The 18,430-nt window shown below is 44.2% G+C and overlaps 1 protein-coding gene and 1 long non-coding RNA gene across 2 annotated transcripts in view; both read right to left on the bottom strand.

Annotated features, from left to right (window-relative positions):
• The window catches only part of LOC124718692 (aminopeptidase N-like), a 214,701-nt gene extending 203,206 nt beyond the window's left edge, over positions 1 to 11,495 (bottom strand). The window contains exon 1 of the mRNA XM_047244315.1: positions 11,331 to 11,495. Coding sequence (XP_047100271.1) covers positions 11,331 to 11,495 — 165 coding nt within the window. The remainder of the gene's footprint in view (positions 1 to 11,330) is intronic.
• A 12-nt stretch (positions 11,496 to 11,507) lies between these two features.
• Positions 11,508 to 18,430, bottom strand: part of LOC124718962 — a 366,593-nt gene continuing 359,670 nt past the window's right edge. Inside the window, exon 4 of the long non-coding RNA XR_007005953.1 lies at positions 11,508 to 11,596. This is a non-coding gene — a long non-coding RNA (uncharacterized LOC124718962). The remainder of the gene's footprint in view (positions 11,597 to 18,430) is intronic.

Here is an 18,430-nt window from a genome sequence, read left to right as displayed (position 1 = left end):
TCCATTGTTTACTAGACGTTTTTGCTTCGAATTATCATTCCTATCACATCCGTGAGTATTGCCACCCTATATAAAAGAAGTTGCAACATATGATAATTCACAAATGAATCGATGTTTAAAATATTTGACGTTAAGCACGTAAGCGAGAAAAATTTTAGAAAAGGTTTGAAACTGTGTCTAGTTTGTTGAAGTAGCCACGTGCTCTATCATGAAACACTGGATGACTATGGTATGGGTAATTTCTCGGCAGTGAGTTAACTGCTGTGTCGGCATATGCACGCTTTCTAAGTGTATTAAACTTTTAACATAATATTGTACCTCTTAATGAATACATTACAAAAGAGTTTTTAATTTCTAAATTCTGTCAATGATTACATCAAATATTGCAATCAAAATTTTCTTACCCTGCAAGCCGATAGATAGAGTACCTGTAGCTGAACCGTGAACCGGGTTAGCCGCTTACTATAGACGAATAATTTCATAATTCTGTAGAAGGGAAAAAGGACAGCAGTAAGATAATATACTGTCTTTGCGAAAATCACAGCAGTGAGAAGAGTATATTTTGCAAAGGTGTTTTTTTTTATTCTGAAAACATCGATTACGTGACACCCAGCTCGGACTTCTCTCAAGTCACATCTTAAAAGCCATTAATCAAAGTGTAGTCCGGTAGATGGAGTTGGTTGGTTGGTTTGGGGAAGGAGACCAGACAGCGTGGTCATCGGTCTCATCGGATTAGGGAAGGATTGGGAAGGAAGTCGGCCGTGCCCTTTCAGAGGAACCATCCCGGCATTTGCCTGGAGTGATTAAGGGAAATCACGGAAAACCTAAATCAGGATGGCCGGACGCGGGATTGAACCGTCGTCCTCCCGAATGCGAGTCCAGTGTCTAACCACTGCGCCACCCCGGTAGATGGAGTACTTCTTGATTTCCATAAACCAAATGACTCAGTACCACGCCTACACTTACTATCCAACGTATGATTGTAAGAAACTTACTTTCGCCTCAAATTACCCACAGTATGTGCATCCATTTTAGCGTCCTCCAGCAAACTTTTTCTAGCCTGCATACTTAACATCAGCTATTTAACACATTAACTCATTTGCAAAGAAATTAGACGTTTGACGCTGTTTTATACAAGGTGGTCCACTGATCGTGACAGGGCCAAATATCTGATTAAATAAGCACCAAAAGAAAAAACTACAAAGAATGAAACTTGTCTAGCTTGAAGCGGGAGACCAGATGGCGCTATGGTTGGTCCGCTAGATGGCGCTGCCATAGGTCAAACGGATATCAACTGCGTTTTTTTTTTTAATAGGAACCTCTTTTTATTACATATTCGTGTAGTACGTAAAGAAATATGGATGTTTTAGTTGGACCAATTTTTTCGCTTTGTGACAGATGGCGCTGTAATAGTCACAAACATATGGCTCACAATTTTAGACGAACAGGTGGTAGCAGGTAGGTTTTTTAAATTAAAATACAGAACGTAGGTACGTTTGAACATTTTATTTCGGTTGTTCCAATGTCATACGTGTATCTTTGTGAACTTATCATTTCTGAGAACGCATGCTGTTACAGCGTGATTACCTGTAAATACCACATTAATACAATAAAAGCTCAAAGTGGTCCGTCAACCTCAATTCATTTGGCAATACGTGTAACGACATTCCTCTCAACAGCGAGTAGTTCGCCTTCCGTAATGTTCGCACATGCATTGACAATGGGCCGACACATGTTGTCAGGCGTTGTCGGTGGTTCACGATAGCAAATATCCTTCATCTTTCCCCACAGAAAGAAATCCGGGGACGTCAGATGAGGTGAACGTGCGAGGCACGGTATGGTGCTTCGACGACCAATCCACCTGTCATCAAATATGCTATTCAATACCGCTTCAACCGCACGCGAGCTATGTGCCGGACATTCATCAAGTTGGAAGTACATCGCCATTCTCTCATGCAGTGAAACATCTTGTAGTAACATCGAGAGAACATTAAGTTGGAAATCAGCATACATTGCACCATTTAGATTGCCATCGATAAAATGGGGGAGAATTATCCTTCCTCTCATAATGCCGCACCTTACATTAACCCGTCAAGGTCGCTGATGTTCCACTTGTCGCAGCCATCGTGGATCTTCCGTTGCCCAATAGTGCATATTATGCCGGTTTACGTTATCGCTGTTGGTGAGTGACGCTTCGTCGTTAAATAGAACGCGTGCAAGAAATGTGTCATTGCCCCGTAATTTCTCTTGTGCCCAGTGGCAGAACTGTACACGACGTTCAAAATCGTCGCAATGCAATTCCTGGTGCATAGAAATATGGTACGGGTGCAATCGATGTTGATGTAGCATTCTTGATGTAGCATTCTCAACACCGACGTTTTTGAGATTCCAGATTCAAGCGCAATTTGTCTGCTACTGATGTGCGGATTAGCCGCGAGAGCAGCTAAAGCACCTACTTGGGCATCATCATTTGTTGCAGATCGTGGTTGACGTTTCACATGTGGCTGAACACTTCCTGTTCCCAGAACAGCTACCTACAATGTATACAATGGCGTTCAAGAAATCACACTTTCCGCGCTGCATACGTAAATGGAACGGAATACAACTTAGTAAGTGGCACAACGAGAAGTACTCTGTGCCATACAGCGCACAGTGGTTTCCTTTGTTTCGATGTATGTGTACACGTATCAATTTCTTATGTTTGAACTCAAAGGTCTGCGACGGTCTGTGGGCGAAATCTTTCTAATGTTGCATCAATAATTAGCTTTAGATTATCAAATACCTCTCAAAATAGCAATGCCCTACACCTTTTAAAACGGTTTCAAAACGATGTTTACAAACACTGTGTACGTGTGCTACACCACAATCAACCCATGTGTGTGTTTTCAGTGGCTGTCCATCCCCGAATACTTCGTCCACTGGTAGGTCAGTGTAGAGGCAAGTAATATCCTAGTGGGCCCGCCCGGCTAGCCGCGCGGTCTGATGCGCTGCTTCCCGAGCAGCAAGGCGCGCCGGTCCCTGGGACGAATCCGCCCGGCGAATTTGTGTCGAGGTCCGGTGAGCCCGCCAGTCTGTGGATGGTTGTTAGGCGGTTTTCCATCTGCCTCGGCGAATGCGGGCTGGTTCCCCTTATTCCGCCTCTGTTACACTATGTCGGCGATTGCTGCGCAAACACTGTCTTCACGTACGCGTACACCATAATTACTCTACCACGCATACATTGGAGTTACACTCGCCTGGAGTGAGACGTTTGCGGGGAGGTCCACTGGGGGCCGAACCGCACAATAACCTTGGGTTCGGTGTGGGGCGGCGGTGGAGTGGGTGGACTGCTGTGGCCTGTTGTGGCGTTGTGAACCACTGAGGGCTACGGCGGGACGAAGCCTCTCCGTCGTTTCTAGGTCCCCGGTTCAATAATCAAAACACATAAAATATCCTAGTGGCAACTGGACAAATGATGAGGTTTTGGAAAAGGATGCTCGTAAGAGACGATGTGTGGGTTTAAAGTCGGCTTGCAGTTACCATTACTACACAATTTACCATTTTTATGACAATATGTGTCATAGAAGCCCATTCGCAGAATTCAACCTTTTCACACAATACAGGAAATGTATCCGCAATTGCGAATATAAACAACGAAAAGCAGAATGACGTCAATGAAAGTCTGTGCCGGATCGGGACCTGAACCCAGAGGTCTTACTTTACGCGAGCGATAGTCCTTACCGATGCAGCTATCCGTGCTCGAGTCACGGCCAGATCCAAACCACCATATGTCGTCGTCCATGTGATGCAACGTGTACTTTACGTATATTCCCGACCAGGAAGGGCCGGCCACTGTGGCCTAGCGGTTCTAGTAGCTTCAGTCCGGAACCGCGCTGCTGCTGCGGTCAGAGATTCGAATCCAGCCTCGGGCATGGATGTGTGAGATGTCCTTAGGTTAGTTAGGTTTAAGTTGGTTCAAATGGCTCTGAGCACTATGAGACTTAACTGCTAAGGTCATCAGTCCCCTAGAACTTAGAACTACTTAAACCTAACTAACCTAAGGACATTACACACATCCATGCCCGAGGCAGGATTCGAACCTGCGACCGTAGCGGTCGCGCGGTTCCAGACTGTAGCGCCTAGAACCGCTCGGTCACTCCTGGGGGCAGTTAGGTTTAAGTACTTCTAAGTCTAGGGGACTGATGACCTCAGATGTTTAGTCCCATTGTGCTTAGAGCCATTTGAACCCTCCAGGAAGGACATATTTATTAGGAGTCGAGGGCCTGGTATTGGCAAATAAATACGAAATAGCAGTGCCTGTGTTATTAAGAAATACTACTTCTTAGTAACACAGGCATTGCTATTGGGTATTTTTCGAAGAACGCCGATGTTAATTTACCTTCAAAGACTATCTTCAAAAACTACCATATGGCAAGAGGACAAGCCACTTCGAATCTACGGCAACATCTGTATACCGACGTCATTTAAATTACAGACACTATCTTCACTTTCAAGGTCTCCTAAACTTCCAGGCTCACCTCTATCACCCCTTTTGATAAATCATCATTATGCAGTAACGCTGAAACTGTGTAACTTCATTTAACGTAAGTTATAACACGAAAAGTATCAATTACGAAAAGCCTTTTCAGTACAAATATGTAGTTTCCTGTCATTTCATTACAACAAATCCTACCTAAAACGACGCGTTTTCCATAGATCAATGTGCTCGTGCATTGAAACAGATTACGTTCATACAACACTTGCTATAGCATAAAAATCAAAAATACGGAATCCAACTTATACCAGATGGTGTTTTTCAATTTCTATTTGTGCCCTAAAACCGATGTTGCATCTCATCGATCACATCTCTCTTCACAGGCAAAAATGTGTGACAGTAGATTGTTCCTTTCACGCTTCGCAGTGTAGTGGCACGCGGATTTCCATGCCGTGATGTGACAGCTGTTTGTTCACAAACTTCCCAGGTCCCATGAGAGGGCAACACCAAAGTCGTCAAAGTGGCGTACAACTGAAGGTTGCCGGCCGAGTTGGCCGAGCGGTTCTAGGCGCTACAGTCTGGAACCGCACGACCGCTACGGTCGCAGGTTCGAATCCTGCCTCGGGTAGGATATGTGTGATGTCGTTAGGTTGGTTAGGTTTAAGTAGTTCTAAGTTCTAGGGGGCTGATGACCTCAGCAGATAAGTCCCATAGTGCTCAGAGCCATTTCAACTAAAGATTCCACTTGGCCATTGAGACACACGCAATGAAACGAGGGCAATCCACGGAGTGGCACTACACCACCTCTTTTCCAAAGAGAAAGTACGAAGCCACACCCTCAGCTGGTGAAGTGTGGCAACGCTATGAAGGGGTTATTCTGTGTGATGTCCTCCCTCATGGTGCAACGACCAACTCTAAAGTGTCATGTGGTCTCCTCAGCAAACTGAAAACACGACTTCAGCATGTTCGCCGCCACAAAAAGGCAAATGAACTTCTTCTCTGCCATGACAACGCAAGGTCTCTATACATGTTGTGCACCTAAGAGGAGCTCACAGAACTACATTGGAGTGTTCCTCTCCACCCTACAGTCCGGCTCTACATCTTCTGACTTCGATCTGTTTGGTCGAGTGAAGGATGCACTCCGCAGGAAGCAGTAGTTGGGTGATGTTATGCCGGAGCCAAGGTAGCCCCTGAGGGCCGGCAACCCATATTACACCACAGAGGTTCAAAAATGGTTCAAATGGCTCTGAGCACTATGAGACTTAACATCTGTGGTCATCAGTCCCCTAGAACTTAGAACTACTTAAACCTAACTAACCTAAGGACATCACACACATCCATGCCCGAGGGAGGATTCGAACCTGCGACCGTAGCAGTCACGCGGCTCCGGACTGAGCGCCTAGAACCGCGAGACCACCGCGGCCGGCACACCACAGAGGACGAGGTTGTCTATGTCCAAGGCGTACCGAAAGCACCATGGTAAACACCGGATATTTACATTCAAGATAATGGAAACAGACATTCTGAGCACTACTTCCTGCAGGGGGAGCTCGAGCCACGGCCTGCAGGAAGTATCACTATGCCAAAACATGATCGGCTGGAGACAGCTACACTCCTGGAAATTGAAATAAGAACACCGTGAATTCATTGTCCCAGGAAGGGGAAACTTTATTGACACATTCCTGGGGTCAGATACATCACATGATCACACTGACAGAACCACAGGCACATAGACACAGGCAACAGAGCATGCACAATGTCGGCACTAGTACAGTGTATATCCACCTTTCGCAGCAATGCAGGCTGCTATTCTCCCATGGAGATGATCGTAGAGATGCTGGATGTAGTCCTGTGGAACGGCTTGCCATGCCATTTCCACCTGGCGCCTCAGTTGGACCAGCGTTCGTGCTGGACGTGCAGACCGCGTGAGACGACGCTTCATCCAGTCCCAAACATGCTCAGTGGGGGCCAGATCCGGAGATCTTGCTGGCCAGGGTAGTTGACTTACACCTTCTAGAGCACGTTGGGTGGCACGGGATACATGCGGACGTGCATTGTCCTGTTGGAACAGCAAGTTCCCTTGCCGGTCTAGGAATGGTAGAACGATGGGTTCGATGACGGTTTGGATGTACCGTGCACTATTCAGTGTCCCCTCGACGATCACCAGTGGCGTACGGCCAGTGTAGGAGATCGCTCCCCACACCATGATGCCGGGTGTTGGCCCTGTGTGCCTCGGTCGTATGCAGTCCTGATTGTGGCGCTCACCTGCACGGCGCCAAACACGCATACGACCATCATTGGCACCAAGGCAGAAGCGACTCTCATCGCTGAAGACGACACGTCTCCATTCGTCCCTCCATTCACGCCTGTCGCGACACCACTGGAGGCGGGCTGCACGATGTTGGGGCGTGAGCGGAAGACGGCCTAACGGTGTGCGGGACCGTAGCCCAGCTTCATGGAGACGGTTGCGAATGGTCCTCGCCGATACCCCAGGAGCAACAGTGTCCCTAATTTGCTGGGAAGTGGCGGTGCGGTCCCCTACGGCACTGCGTAGGATCCTACGGTCTTGGCGTGCATCCGTGCGTCGCTGCGGTCCGGTCCCAGGTCGACGGGCACGTGCACCTTCCGCCGACCACTGGCGACAACATCGATGTACTGTGGAGACCTCACGCCCCACGTGTTGAGCAATTCGGCGGTACGTCCACCCGGCCTCCCGCATGCCCACTATACGCCCTCGCTCAAAGTCCGTCAACTGCACATACGGTTCACGTCCACGCTGTCGCGGCATGCTACCAGTGTTAAAGACTGCGATGGAGCTCCGTATGCCACGGCAAACTGGCTGACACTGACGGCGGCGGTGCACAAATGCTGCGCAGCTAGCGCCATTCGACGGCCAACACCGCGGTTCCTGGTGTGTCCGCTGTGCCGTGCGTGTGATCATTGCTTGTACAGCCCTCTCGCAGTGTCCGGAGCAAGTATGGTGGGTCTGACACACCGGTGTCAATGTGTTCTTTTTTCCATTTCCAGGAGTGTATTTAGGGGCTAGAACCAGTCCCGAAATTCCGTTCACTTTGGATGCCGACCTCGTGGACATCGACTGCTGAAGATTACGTCTTCGTCTCTGAATTGGAATTTATTGGGTGTGTGTTACCACGAACCTTTGTGAAAAATTAGAAGTGAATTTTTGTTTGACTCAACTAGAAGACTTTTCCTGCATCGTCATTGTTACCATTCTTCTGTTGTTCAGTCACCAACCTTGTAAACTTACGTAAATAAAAGTTGTGTTTGTGAAAATTGCGAATTGTCATCTGGTGACATGGAGGTAATTGATGCGCCAATACAGTGGCTTATACATCAACCAGTAGCGTGGTACGACGTCGGCATACAGGCCCTCCTTGTAAGGTGGCGTAAGGCAGTCGCATTCAAAGGAGATTATTATTATTATTATTCTGGATTTACAATGTGAGTACATTTTTCCAGCACCTATTCTAGATCACAGTAAGTCACTAATTATTGTTCTCCACTCTTCTCTATTTGTCCATAAATCTTCAGGAATGTTGTTGTTCCTCATTGCTGACTGAACTCCCTGCATCCATGTATCAGGTGGTCGTCCCCTTTTTCTTCTTCCAATTGGTACCCAGTCAATTATGCATTTTGGTAGCCTTTCCTGTTCCATTCGTCTGATGTGTCCATACCATTTAAGGTGTTTGTGCTCGATGAAAGCAATAATTGAATTTCTACATTTCATCTTGTCTCTGATTACTTCATTTCTCATTCTTTCTCGTCTTGATATTCTTGCTGAACGTCTCCAGAAATCCATTTCTGTGGCTAATAATTTTGATTTCAGTTGCCATTTTGTTGTCCACACTTCTGAACCATATGTAATAATGCTCCTAACTATTGTTTTAAAAATCCTTACTTTGTTATCAGTTGTTATGTGTTTGTCCCAGAGAATTCCATTCAATAAAGAGATTGTCGTCTTTCCAGAATTTATTCTTGATCTAATTTCTTTGTCCTGTTTCCCATCATTTGTAATTTTCACACCTAAATATTTATATTCCACAGTAGCTGTTATTGTTCCCATCCCTTCTTCTAATATTAAGTCTCATCTGCAAATTGTAACGAGTATATTGTTCTATCATTTATTGGTATTCCCATAGCGTGACATTTTTTCTTCCAATTCTGTAAAGTTACTTCTGTATATATTTTATACAATGTAGGTGAGATGCTACATCCTTGACGTAATCCTTTTGTGACTTGGAATCCATATGATAGATATTTACCAATTTTTATTTTTGAAATAGAATTTTTATATAAATTTTGAATTGCTTGGATTTATTCCTATTGATATTAAAGCTTTCCATAAACTGGATAAAGGCACACTATCATAGGCTTTTTCTATATCTATGAATACTAAATGTATAGGTTGTGCCCGAACCATTTTTTTTTTTTTCAATAATTTGTTGTAGGCAAAAGATATGATCAATTGTTGATCTTCCAGCTCTAAAACCTGCTTCTTCTTCAGCCTCCTTTTCTTTGTATTCTTGTTCTAACAAATATTTAATAATTCTTCCATATAATCTACTGAAGGTATTGGTCACTGTTATTCCCCTATAATTTTTACACTCATCTTTCGCTCCTTTTTTATGTATCACTGAAATATATCCTACTTTCAAATCATTTGGGACATCTTCCCCATTTAAACATCTTTCGAAAAGGTTTCTTAACAATTCCATTAATTTCTTTGTTCCTAATTTTAATAATTCTGCAGGAATACCTCCAATGCCTGTAGCCCTTCCATTCTTTAAAGATTTTATTGCAGTTTTTACTGTCTCTATTTCCCGTGTGGAGTTGCTAGTCTCCCATCGGGCGCCTCCCCAGGTGGTGGATAGGGGAATGCCCACCAGATATGGAGGGTACCGGGGAAATAAAATACCCGGGGTGGACCAAAACTAGCAACTACTGCCTTGTAGTCTAGGTATTGGATTACCAAAGGCTAAAGGAAGAAAACCTTGAGCAAAAATTACCTGGTCCTCCAGGTTGGAGGTTAATGTGATGGGCCAACTCCCCATTCATTGGAAAAACCTCACTGGTTAAAAAGCCTATAAATTCAAAGGAGATTATTTTGAAAAATAGGAATCTGCAGCCAAAAGAGTCAGGGATCACTATTTTTTTGGAGGAGTTGAGAAAAATTGAATAATTATCGACTTTCATTTTTTGGGTGGTAATTATTATGATTTACATTACATTTGCTGTTATAGCTTTTCGATTTGAGTTCATGGTATGTTATCTCGATTTTTATGATAAATTAAAATATGTAGCTTGTAGGAGTTTTTCCCTGTGTGAATGGGTTCAAGGTTGTTCTACAGTTTGCTCTGATGATGATTTCTTTGTTTTTTTTTTCAGGTTGTCTATACACTGAAGAATTTATTTGCAACTATTTTAGAACTCTCATTGATTATTATGTAAGAGTTGCTGATTGGTTCACTCTTTGAAGTTTCTTTCAAGTTTGGATTTTATGTTTCGCATCTGTTGTAATAATGACATAAAAACAATTCTATATTGTTTTGGTGTTGGTTAATTTTAATTTTAGTCTGCTGAGTTTTTGAATTTGTTCTTGAATGAATATTGCTAGAGGCTCAGCTTATTAACCATCTTATCACTAACTTTTCGGTTTGTACAGATTTAACACAGATAATAATGTTCTACGGCTCATTAGCTAGTTTTGTTTCTTTATCTTTTTGTATTCTCTTTGAATCTTGATAGATCCCTCCTTTGCTTTTGATTTTCGCTTGGAGTTATGAACCTGAGGATTTACAGGTTGGTGTTTATTTAAGTTTTTACATTTTCAATACTTTCTACCTTTATTACTGGTTTTATTTAGCGTTTATAATTTTGTTAATATTCTTTATTTTACTCTGTTGTTGAGTTTGGTTCTTATCATCTCCCTTCTATATTTTCAAAACTTTAGTTTTTTGTTTAAGTTGCGAACATTTTAGTTCATCTTTTGCTATTAAGACGCATGTAGAGGGTTCGATTTCTGGTAGAGTTCTTGCTGGTGTCTCACTAATGTTAATTAAATATGGTATTTATCGTCGAATGACCATTATTTCTCATTTAGGTTTTTTTTCCCTCTCTTCAAGTTTGTCATGTGGTGCTAGTGAAAAAATTACATTTTTGTCAAGCAGATTTTAAGTTTTCAATTGCTGACTCTTCTGTTATTGGTAGTTTACCGGATAAAAATTTTATTTTATTTAATGGTATGGCTAGGGCCACCCGTCGGGTGCCGATCTTTCAATTTGACGCCAATTCGGCGACCTGCAGTCGATGAGGATGATAGGATGATGATGATGATGATGATAACACAACACCCAGTCACTGGGCGGAGAAAATTCCCCGTACCCGGGCCCATAGGATTGACAATCCGTCACGCTGACCATTCAGCTACCGGGGGCGGACTTAATAAAAATTGATACATTAGTATAGGTTCACTTTCCTTAATAATAGAACAAGTTCTTTAGTTTTCAAATGTTTAGGCAACCCCTGTTTTATAGTAACCCTATCCCTAGTCTAGTTCTGTTACGATTTCTTTTGAGATGATCAATTATGGCTACGGATATTTCTTTAAATTTGTAAGTTAATGAAGTTTATTCAATACAATTGTATCATGATCTCTCTTCAGACTTTTGGCACTAAGTTTTTAATCTTTTTTAGAGCCGTTTATACTTAATATAGACACATCCCGAATAAAACCCACCTGCTTTCAAGAAAAAAGTTTGGCTACACTGTCGTGTTCAGCAAACTGAGATTGGTTTGAAATTTATTTATTTATGGGGGAAACATTGGAGTGACGTACCGCGACGCCGAAGTAGTAGACGAGGACGCCGACGAGCGCTGCGAACAGGACGGCGGCGAAGACGAAGGCGAGGGCGCGGCCCGTCGAGACGAAGCAGCCGCCCTTGCGGCCGTATTCGATGGCGTCCGCGTGCAGGAACTCGTCGCGGCTCGTCGACAGCGGCATCGCGGCGGCGGGGGCGGGGGCGGAGGTGGCGGCCGAAGGCGAAGAGGCCGGCGGCCGCGACTCGCGGCTCTTGTTGGCGGACGACGGGCCCGCGCTGCTGCCTGCAACACGCCACGTCGATACCGTGTTTTTAGATATCCTGAAGGTTTTTGACACAGTTCCTCACAAGCGCCTTCTAATGAAATTGCGCACCTGTTGGAGTATCATCACACATGTGCAACTGGATTCGTCTCATAAGGATCACACAGTTCGGAGTAGCTGACGGAAAACAGAAGTACAGGGGTTATTCTAAATGATGGATCCATTTTCAAAATTTCGGATTTATTCAAATGAAAAGAGGAAGTTTCAAAGTTTTCTCATAATTCCTAGGCATAAATGCTAACGATTACACTACCACAGCACAATAATCAAAATTGCTGCACGAACTAAGCTGAGTGCCCTCCCCAACACAAACTTCATTTTCCCTTATATATTGCCACTACTGCCATGGTTCTCCGATATTGGCAAGCACCCCAGCATTTGGACGCCATGGGTCGTCCTTGTTCCATCCGTGATCTTATAGATCTTATAATTAAATGTCTAAGGGAAACAATTATAGCCGCGCGGGATTCGCCGAGCGGTCTAAGGTACTGCACTCATGGATTGTGCGGCTGGTCCCGGAGGAGGTTCGAGTTCTCCCTCGGGCATGGGTGTGTGTGTTTGTCCTTAGGATAATTTAGGTTAAGTAGTGGGTAAGCTTAGCGACTGATGACCTTAGCAGTTAAGTCCCATAAGATTACACACACATATGACCATTGGAAACAATTATAAGATATATAAGATCACCAATGGTACAAGACGACCCATTACGTCTAACTGCTGGGGTGCTTGCCAATATCGGAGAGCCCTGGTAGTAGCGACAATATGAATAGGAAAATGAATGGAAGTTTGTGTTGGGAAGACCACTCAGCTTAGGTAGTTTGTGGAGCATTGTTGACCATTGTGCTGTGGTAGAGTAATGGTTTGCCTAGCAATCAAGAAGACCTTGGTTCGAGTCCCGGCCGCAGCACAAATTTTAATTTATTTCGTATGCTTCGATCATATTTTCATAATGTTTAATATCAACTTAATAAATTTAGTAATTTTTAATTAATTAGATTTTAATAATTAGAAATGTGATAAATGTTCAATGCTGTCACTGTTGGCTGCACGGCAAACATCGACGCGGTAGCCAAACTCATCCCACACACGCGAAAGCTTATCTGCTGTTAGTGAGTGCACGGCAGCTGTGATCCGGTTCCGCCGATCGTTCGCAGTGGTTTGTAGAGGCGGGACGTAAACAGCTTCCTTCACATAACTCCATAAGAAATACTCGCGGGGTGTGTGTCAGGAGATCTCGGTGGCCAGAAGTGCAGAGCCAGGTCCTCAAGTCCCCTGCGACCGATCCAGCGCTGAGGAAGGGGGAGTCATTCGAAAACCCTCGTCGTACATCACGATGCCAGTGGAGCGAAGCTCCATCCTTCTGGAAAATGAAGTCCTGGGAATCTTCCATTACTTGTTGGAACAGCCATTTTCCAACATGTCCAGGAAAGTAATTCCCATTACAGTTCTTTCCGCAAACAAAAATGGTCCATAAACGTCTGTACGGGATACGGCACAGAACACGTTGATCTTCGGTGAGTCTCTTTCGTGTTGCAATGGCGAATGTGGATTTTCCAAATACCATATGCGAACATTGTCTGCTGACTTTTCACTAAGGTGGAACGTCGTTTCATCGCTATACATTATAAGCTGTAGAAATGAGTCATCCTCCATCTTTGCTAGCACGTAACCACAAAATGCGAGACGCTTCTAATCATACAATGAAGGCTTTCACGACCGGATGGTACTGTTGTTGATAATTCTTCCGGGTTATATGGCCGTGGTCCATGGTATTCCTCTTCCTAACGTTTCGTCCAATACTACGTTGGACATCCTCAGAGGTATGGCTGGTCCTGCTGAATCCTGAGTCGGCAGGACTCAGCAGGACCAGACATACCTCTGAGGATGTCCAACGTAGTACTGGACGAACCGTTAGGAATAGAAGAATCCCATGGACCACGGCCATATAACCCGGAAGAATTATCAACAACGAGACGCTTCTCTTTGTCACTGGGGTTGAGAGCGTGTTCAAATTGTAATCCGTAGGGCTTGTACAGCAAACGCCGTCTCACAACTTTCCATACATTTGGTTGGAGTATTCCAAGTTCTCGACTGGTTCTGTTGGTAGACCTACTGAGACTGCGCAGAAAACTTCATTGAATCCGTCGCACATCATCCTGCAACACATGGGGTAGGCCGTGCTTTTTCCTTTGCAAACACTCCCAGTCTGTTCAAATTGTTTAAACCAACGGCTAACGCTTTTGCGAGTTGATGGTTGAATACCGAATTTGGTACGAAATGCCTGCTGCACTGCAATTTTCGTCTAACTTTTCGCGATTTCACGAACGCAGAAAACCTTGTTCTCCACAGTCGCCATCTCACTCACAACTGACAGTGAAACGGAATGACGGCCCTACTGCCGCGCGAACTCTACGGGCCGCATCTGAAACCATCACCGCCCGCCCATCAAAAACTTTGGAACTTCCTCTTTTCATTGGTATAAAGCTCGTTCATTTTGAATTTGTACTTAATACATACGAATTTTTTAAAATGGGTCAATCATTTACAATAATTCTGTAGTACCTGTCGTTCCCCAGTGAAGTGTTACATGCCCTCTGCTGTTCCTGACCTACATAAAAGATTAACTACTTCTAATGATTTTCCTGGTATTGTGGAATCATACAGTGAAGGGTATTTCTGTCTATCTATTCGCCAATAGGTTACATTTTTTTATGCTGAGGGTCAATTGCCACTTCCTGCTGCAAGCATAGGTCATATCCAGGCCCCCCTACACTTTGCCACAATTTTCTACCATTGCGACTTTAACAGCATCATCCGTGAAAAGCTTCAGACAACAATAAAAATCATTCGCCGTCTATTGGCTGTGTTATGCATTACAGTATAAGGTGACCCCTGAGAAGAAAGCGATTACCTGTGACCAAATGTTTTCTAGTTAGGTACACGGACGGCAGTTATGATTTGTTGTTTTCCAACCAGGTACATGCAATGCGACATCTTAACAGAGAGCAATTTGGAAGGCCGGACTTGCAAGAATAGATCTTTGGTCGTGTAGCTGCAGATGCCGTTGCCTCTCCATGTGTCATCCATAGGTTGTGGACACGCTATAGTCAATAGACAAGGCGAGTTCGGCAAGGTTGCCGACGTATTACATCCTAAGGTGAAGACCGATATCTAGCCACCTCAACGTTGCGACGTCGTACGGGTACCGCCAGAGCATTGGAGCCGCTGTGTTCTATCAGACAAGTCACGAGTAAGGACCGTACTACCCAGATGTGCGGTTCGAGTAGACAAGACAACGGCCATCAGCTCGCTTTCAGATCTGCAGTTCTCATCACCTGGCAACTTCGCCCACAGGTGAAAGCAGTTGTTCACAGACGAGTCCAGAGTACTAGGCGGTATTTGCCAATGTTGTCCAGAAAACCGACAGATTTCCAAGGTCCTGTGACGTGATGTGAGAAGGCTTCAGTGTTGACAGCCATACAGATCTTGTCCACAGTCGCCTTACCGCCACGCAGTACATGAAACAGATCCTGTTAATCCATGTGCTGGCTGCTGCATGCGATGGATTCCTTCTAATTCCAAGGCCTATTTGGAGGGGCGTCAGCAGAAATGCGTTGCGAAGCCTCGACATCGAAGTTACGGAACGACCGGTGGTGAGTTCCGACCTAAACCCCATCATGCACATGTGAGACATGGCTGACAGACGTGTTCAAGGTCGCCCTGTTCCACCATAGACTCTCTAAGAACTCTCATCGAAGGATTTGAATACCACAGCATGACCTCTGTAGACTAATGCATAGCATGCCACGTACGTGTCAGGCAGTGATAAACGTTCAGTGAGGGCTTACACGTTAGTGAAACAGTGTTAATCCCATGAAAAGGACTCAGGATGACAGAATGAATGATTATTTCCACTTTGTAACCGAAACCTGTTGGACATTTCAGTTCTTTTTATGTAAACGATCGAGAATGTAATGCTGTTTTGTTGTAACTTAATATGTGAAGAATAAAGGTATTGTTTGCTTACATACCCAGTCCTCAATTATTGCTCAATGGAGTATGGCAGACGCCCTGAGTTATGTTCCATAATTCTTTTGAGCAGTATACAGAGTGCTCCGTTTCAGCGCAGGAATCTCTGGAAGGATAGATACTCAAAAACGACTTTCTCGGGTATGGATGTAAGTCAGTGACTCATGAAAGTAAATACAATGAGACATTCTAAAAAGCACTCCGCCTTCGTGCCAGAAGTAGCCCATCGGGACCATTCGACCGCCGTGTCATCCTCACTGAGGATGCAGATAGCAGGGACGTGTGGACAGCACAACGCTCTCCCCGTCGTTGTGATGATTTTCTTTGACCGGAGCCGCTACTATGCGGTCGAGTAGCTCCTCGCACCCCGAAAAATGACAACAGCGCATGACTGCCCGGATGGTCACCCATCCAAGTGCCGGCCACGCCCGACAGCGCTTAACTTCGGTGATGTGACGGGGACCAGTGTATCCACTGCGGCAAGGCCGTTGCCAGACATTCTAAAACGTAAGCGAATATTACTTTCAGCACAACCCTCTTTTTAAATGGATACCCCGCATTATTTCTAATGCATTCAATAAAGTAAATGGCGTTGGTTGCATAGCAAAACGTCAGTTAAATACCGAGAAGCGAAGTTGACGGTTGAAATAAAACTAAACACGCAGCTATTGCACATCTCGGGATGCAAGCGTGTTTTACTTTCACCGATGTCACGAGGGCAAAAGGTAATAATAAAGTTTCGTGTCACAAACTTTGATACGTACATATCGATTACCCTCTTGGAAGTGTTATTTAACTACGAACACACTGCGGAACAATACCGGTCAGTGCGCTAAACCAACAATTCCTAAACCGATGGATAGGGCGGGGCAGTTCTGTTCAGAGATTTCCAGCGTGGTCGTGGGATTTCATCCCCATGAAACTTTTTTGTCTAGGGACCTGTGAAAAATGTGGTGTACCACAAGTTTCAAATAACAATGGACAACATGAAACCTCGTATTACCGCCGAATGTACCGCAGTAACACTAGAAACAGAGACAACAATGAGCCGATCAGTGTTGGAGCATGCACAGCGGTATTACCTTGTAAATGGCGATCTCTTCGAACATACGTTGTAGTGTTTCTGTTGTGAGAAATGTGATTGTACACCGGCGTACATTTGGTGTGTTTCTGAGGAAACGTAAGTTTGTTTCGTAGGTACTACTGCGCATTTTTGTGCAAAAACTCAAGTCTAACCTAATCATCAATAACGTTGAGTGACATGTCCTGTACCTACCATGTACCATTATGTAACTGCTGTTCAAATACGTACAACTAGCATTTACCCCCTTGCTCAGCCATGAATTATGTTTACTCTGGCAAGTGATATCCGGTATGTCGTCACCATTATTGTAAAATAAAGATCAATCAAGCACGAACGAGTAATGTCTCCTTATTTTTCAGTGTGTGTGACAGGATGACAGGACGTCTGTATTGTTTCCAGTAAAGAAATAAAGAAAAATGAGAAAAGCGCTTGTCGCGTCGTAGTAGTCGCGATTACGGGCTACATGGGGTTCACGCTTCCCTCTCGGGATGTGAAATAGTGGACCATTTCATTCATTGCAAACGCCAACTTTGCTTTGCAATTTCTCGGATAGTCACTGACATCTTGCGATCCAGCGAACGCCATTGTTTTTTATTTATTTTTTATGTTACTGATTACGTAAGAAATAATACGGGGCATCAATTAAAAAAACGTAAGTTTATGTCGAAAATAATATTTGATTGGATTTTAGAATGTCTCACAGTACGGGGTGTTAAAAAAGTCCCTCCGCAGTGCTGTATGATTGTTCGCCAGCCCGGGTTACTTCCCTTCAAGTGGACTCTCCCAACATTCCACTGTTTCGTTTATCTCAGCCAGTGTCAGTAGTATCGTTGGTGTGTGTCGTCACGTGTTGTCGTGAACGTTTTAGTTCCTTTGTTCCTTTGTTTCGTTTCTGTCACTGCTAAAATTGCAACCACTGAAGGACGTGTGTTTTTAGTCGAACAAGTGTTCAAAGCTGGCGGTAAATACATAGTTTCAGTTCGTCACACATTTAAATCATTTTTCCCGTAGACAACACTCCCACATCCCGATACTGTGTGAGATTTGACTAACAAATTTCGAAGTATGGGTTCAGTGACAGATGCACCGAGAAGTGTTCGTGCTAGCGTTTTGTCTGAGGATAAAATACTAGATATTTCCGACAAAATGACCATGAGTCCGAACAAGTCAATAAGAAAACTCGCCCAGGAAATCGATGTTAGTGCCGGAACGGCCCACACAGCTTTAAGGAAAAAATTAGAACTTTTCCCATACACAGTGACAGTCGTGCAAGAACGGAAAAATACTGATCATGGCAAGAGACTGCATTATTGTTAATGGTTCAAAAATTTCGTTCAACAAAATTTAAGGGATATCCTTAATGAAATGTTTTTCACTGATGAGGCGTGGAGTCATTTATCCGGGTAGATGAATTCACAAAACTCTCGTATGTGGAGTACTGTAAATCCATTGTGCATTCATGAGGAACCACATCATTCTGTGAAAATATGAGTTTGGATTGCAGTTTCTAGAAGTCGGTTTGTGGGTCCCATATTTCTCAACGAAACAATAAACGCACAACGATACTGCAGTGATATTCTGTACCCATTCATAGGAGAACTAGTGTTAAGTGAAATACTGAACGGTTATTTTGAACAAGGCGGTGGAACCGCGCATACAGCTCGTGTTTCAATGTCACTGC

Source organism: Schistocerca piceifrons, chromosome 10, assembly GCF_021461385.2.
Source record: "Schistocerca piceifrons isolate TAMUIC-IGC-003096 chromosome 10, iqSchPice1.1, whole genome shotgun sequence".
Lineage (NCBI taxonomy): Eukaryota > Metazoa > Arthropoda > Insecta > Orthoptera > Acrididae > Schistocerca > Schistocerca piceifrons.
The sequence above is the reverse complement of the archived record's forward strand: the minus strand, read 5'-3'. Positions and strand labels throughout refer to the sequence as shown.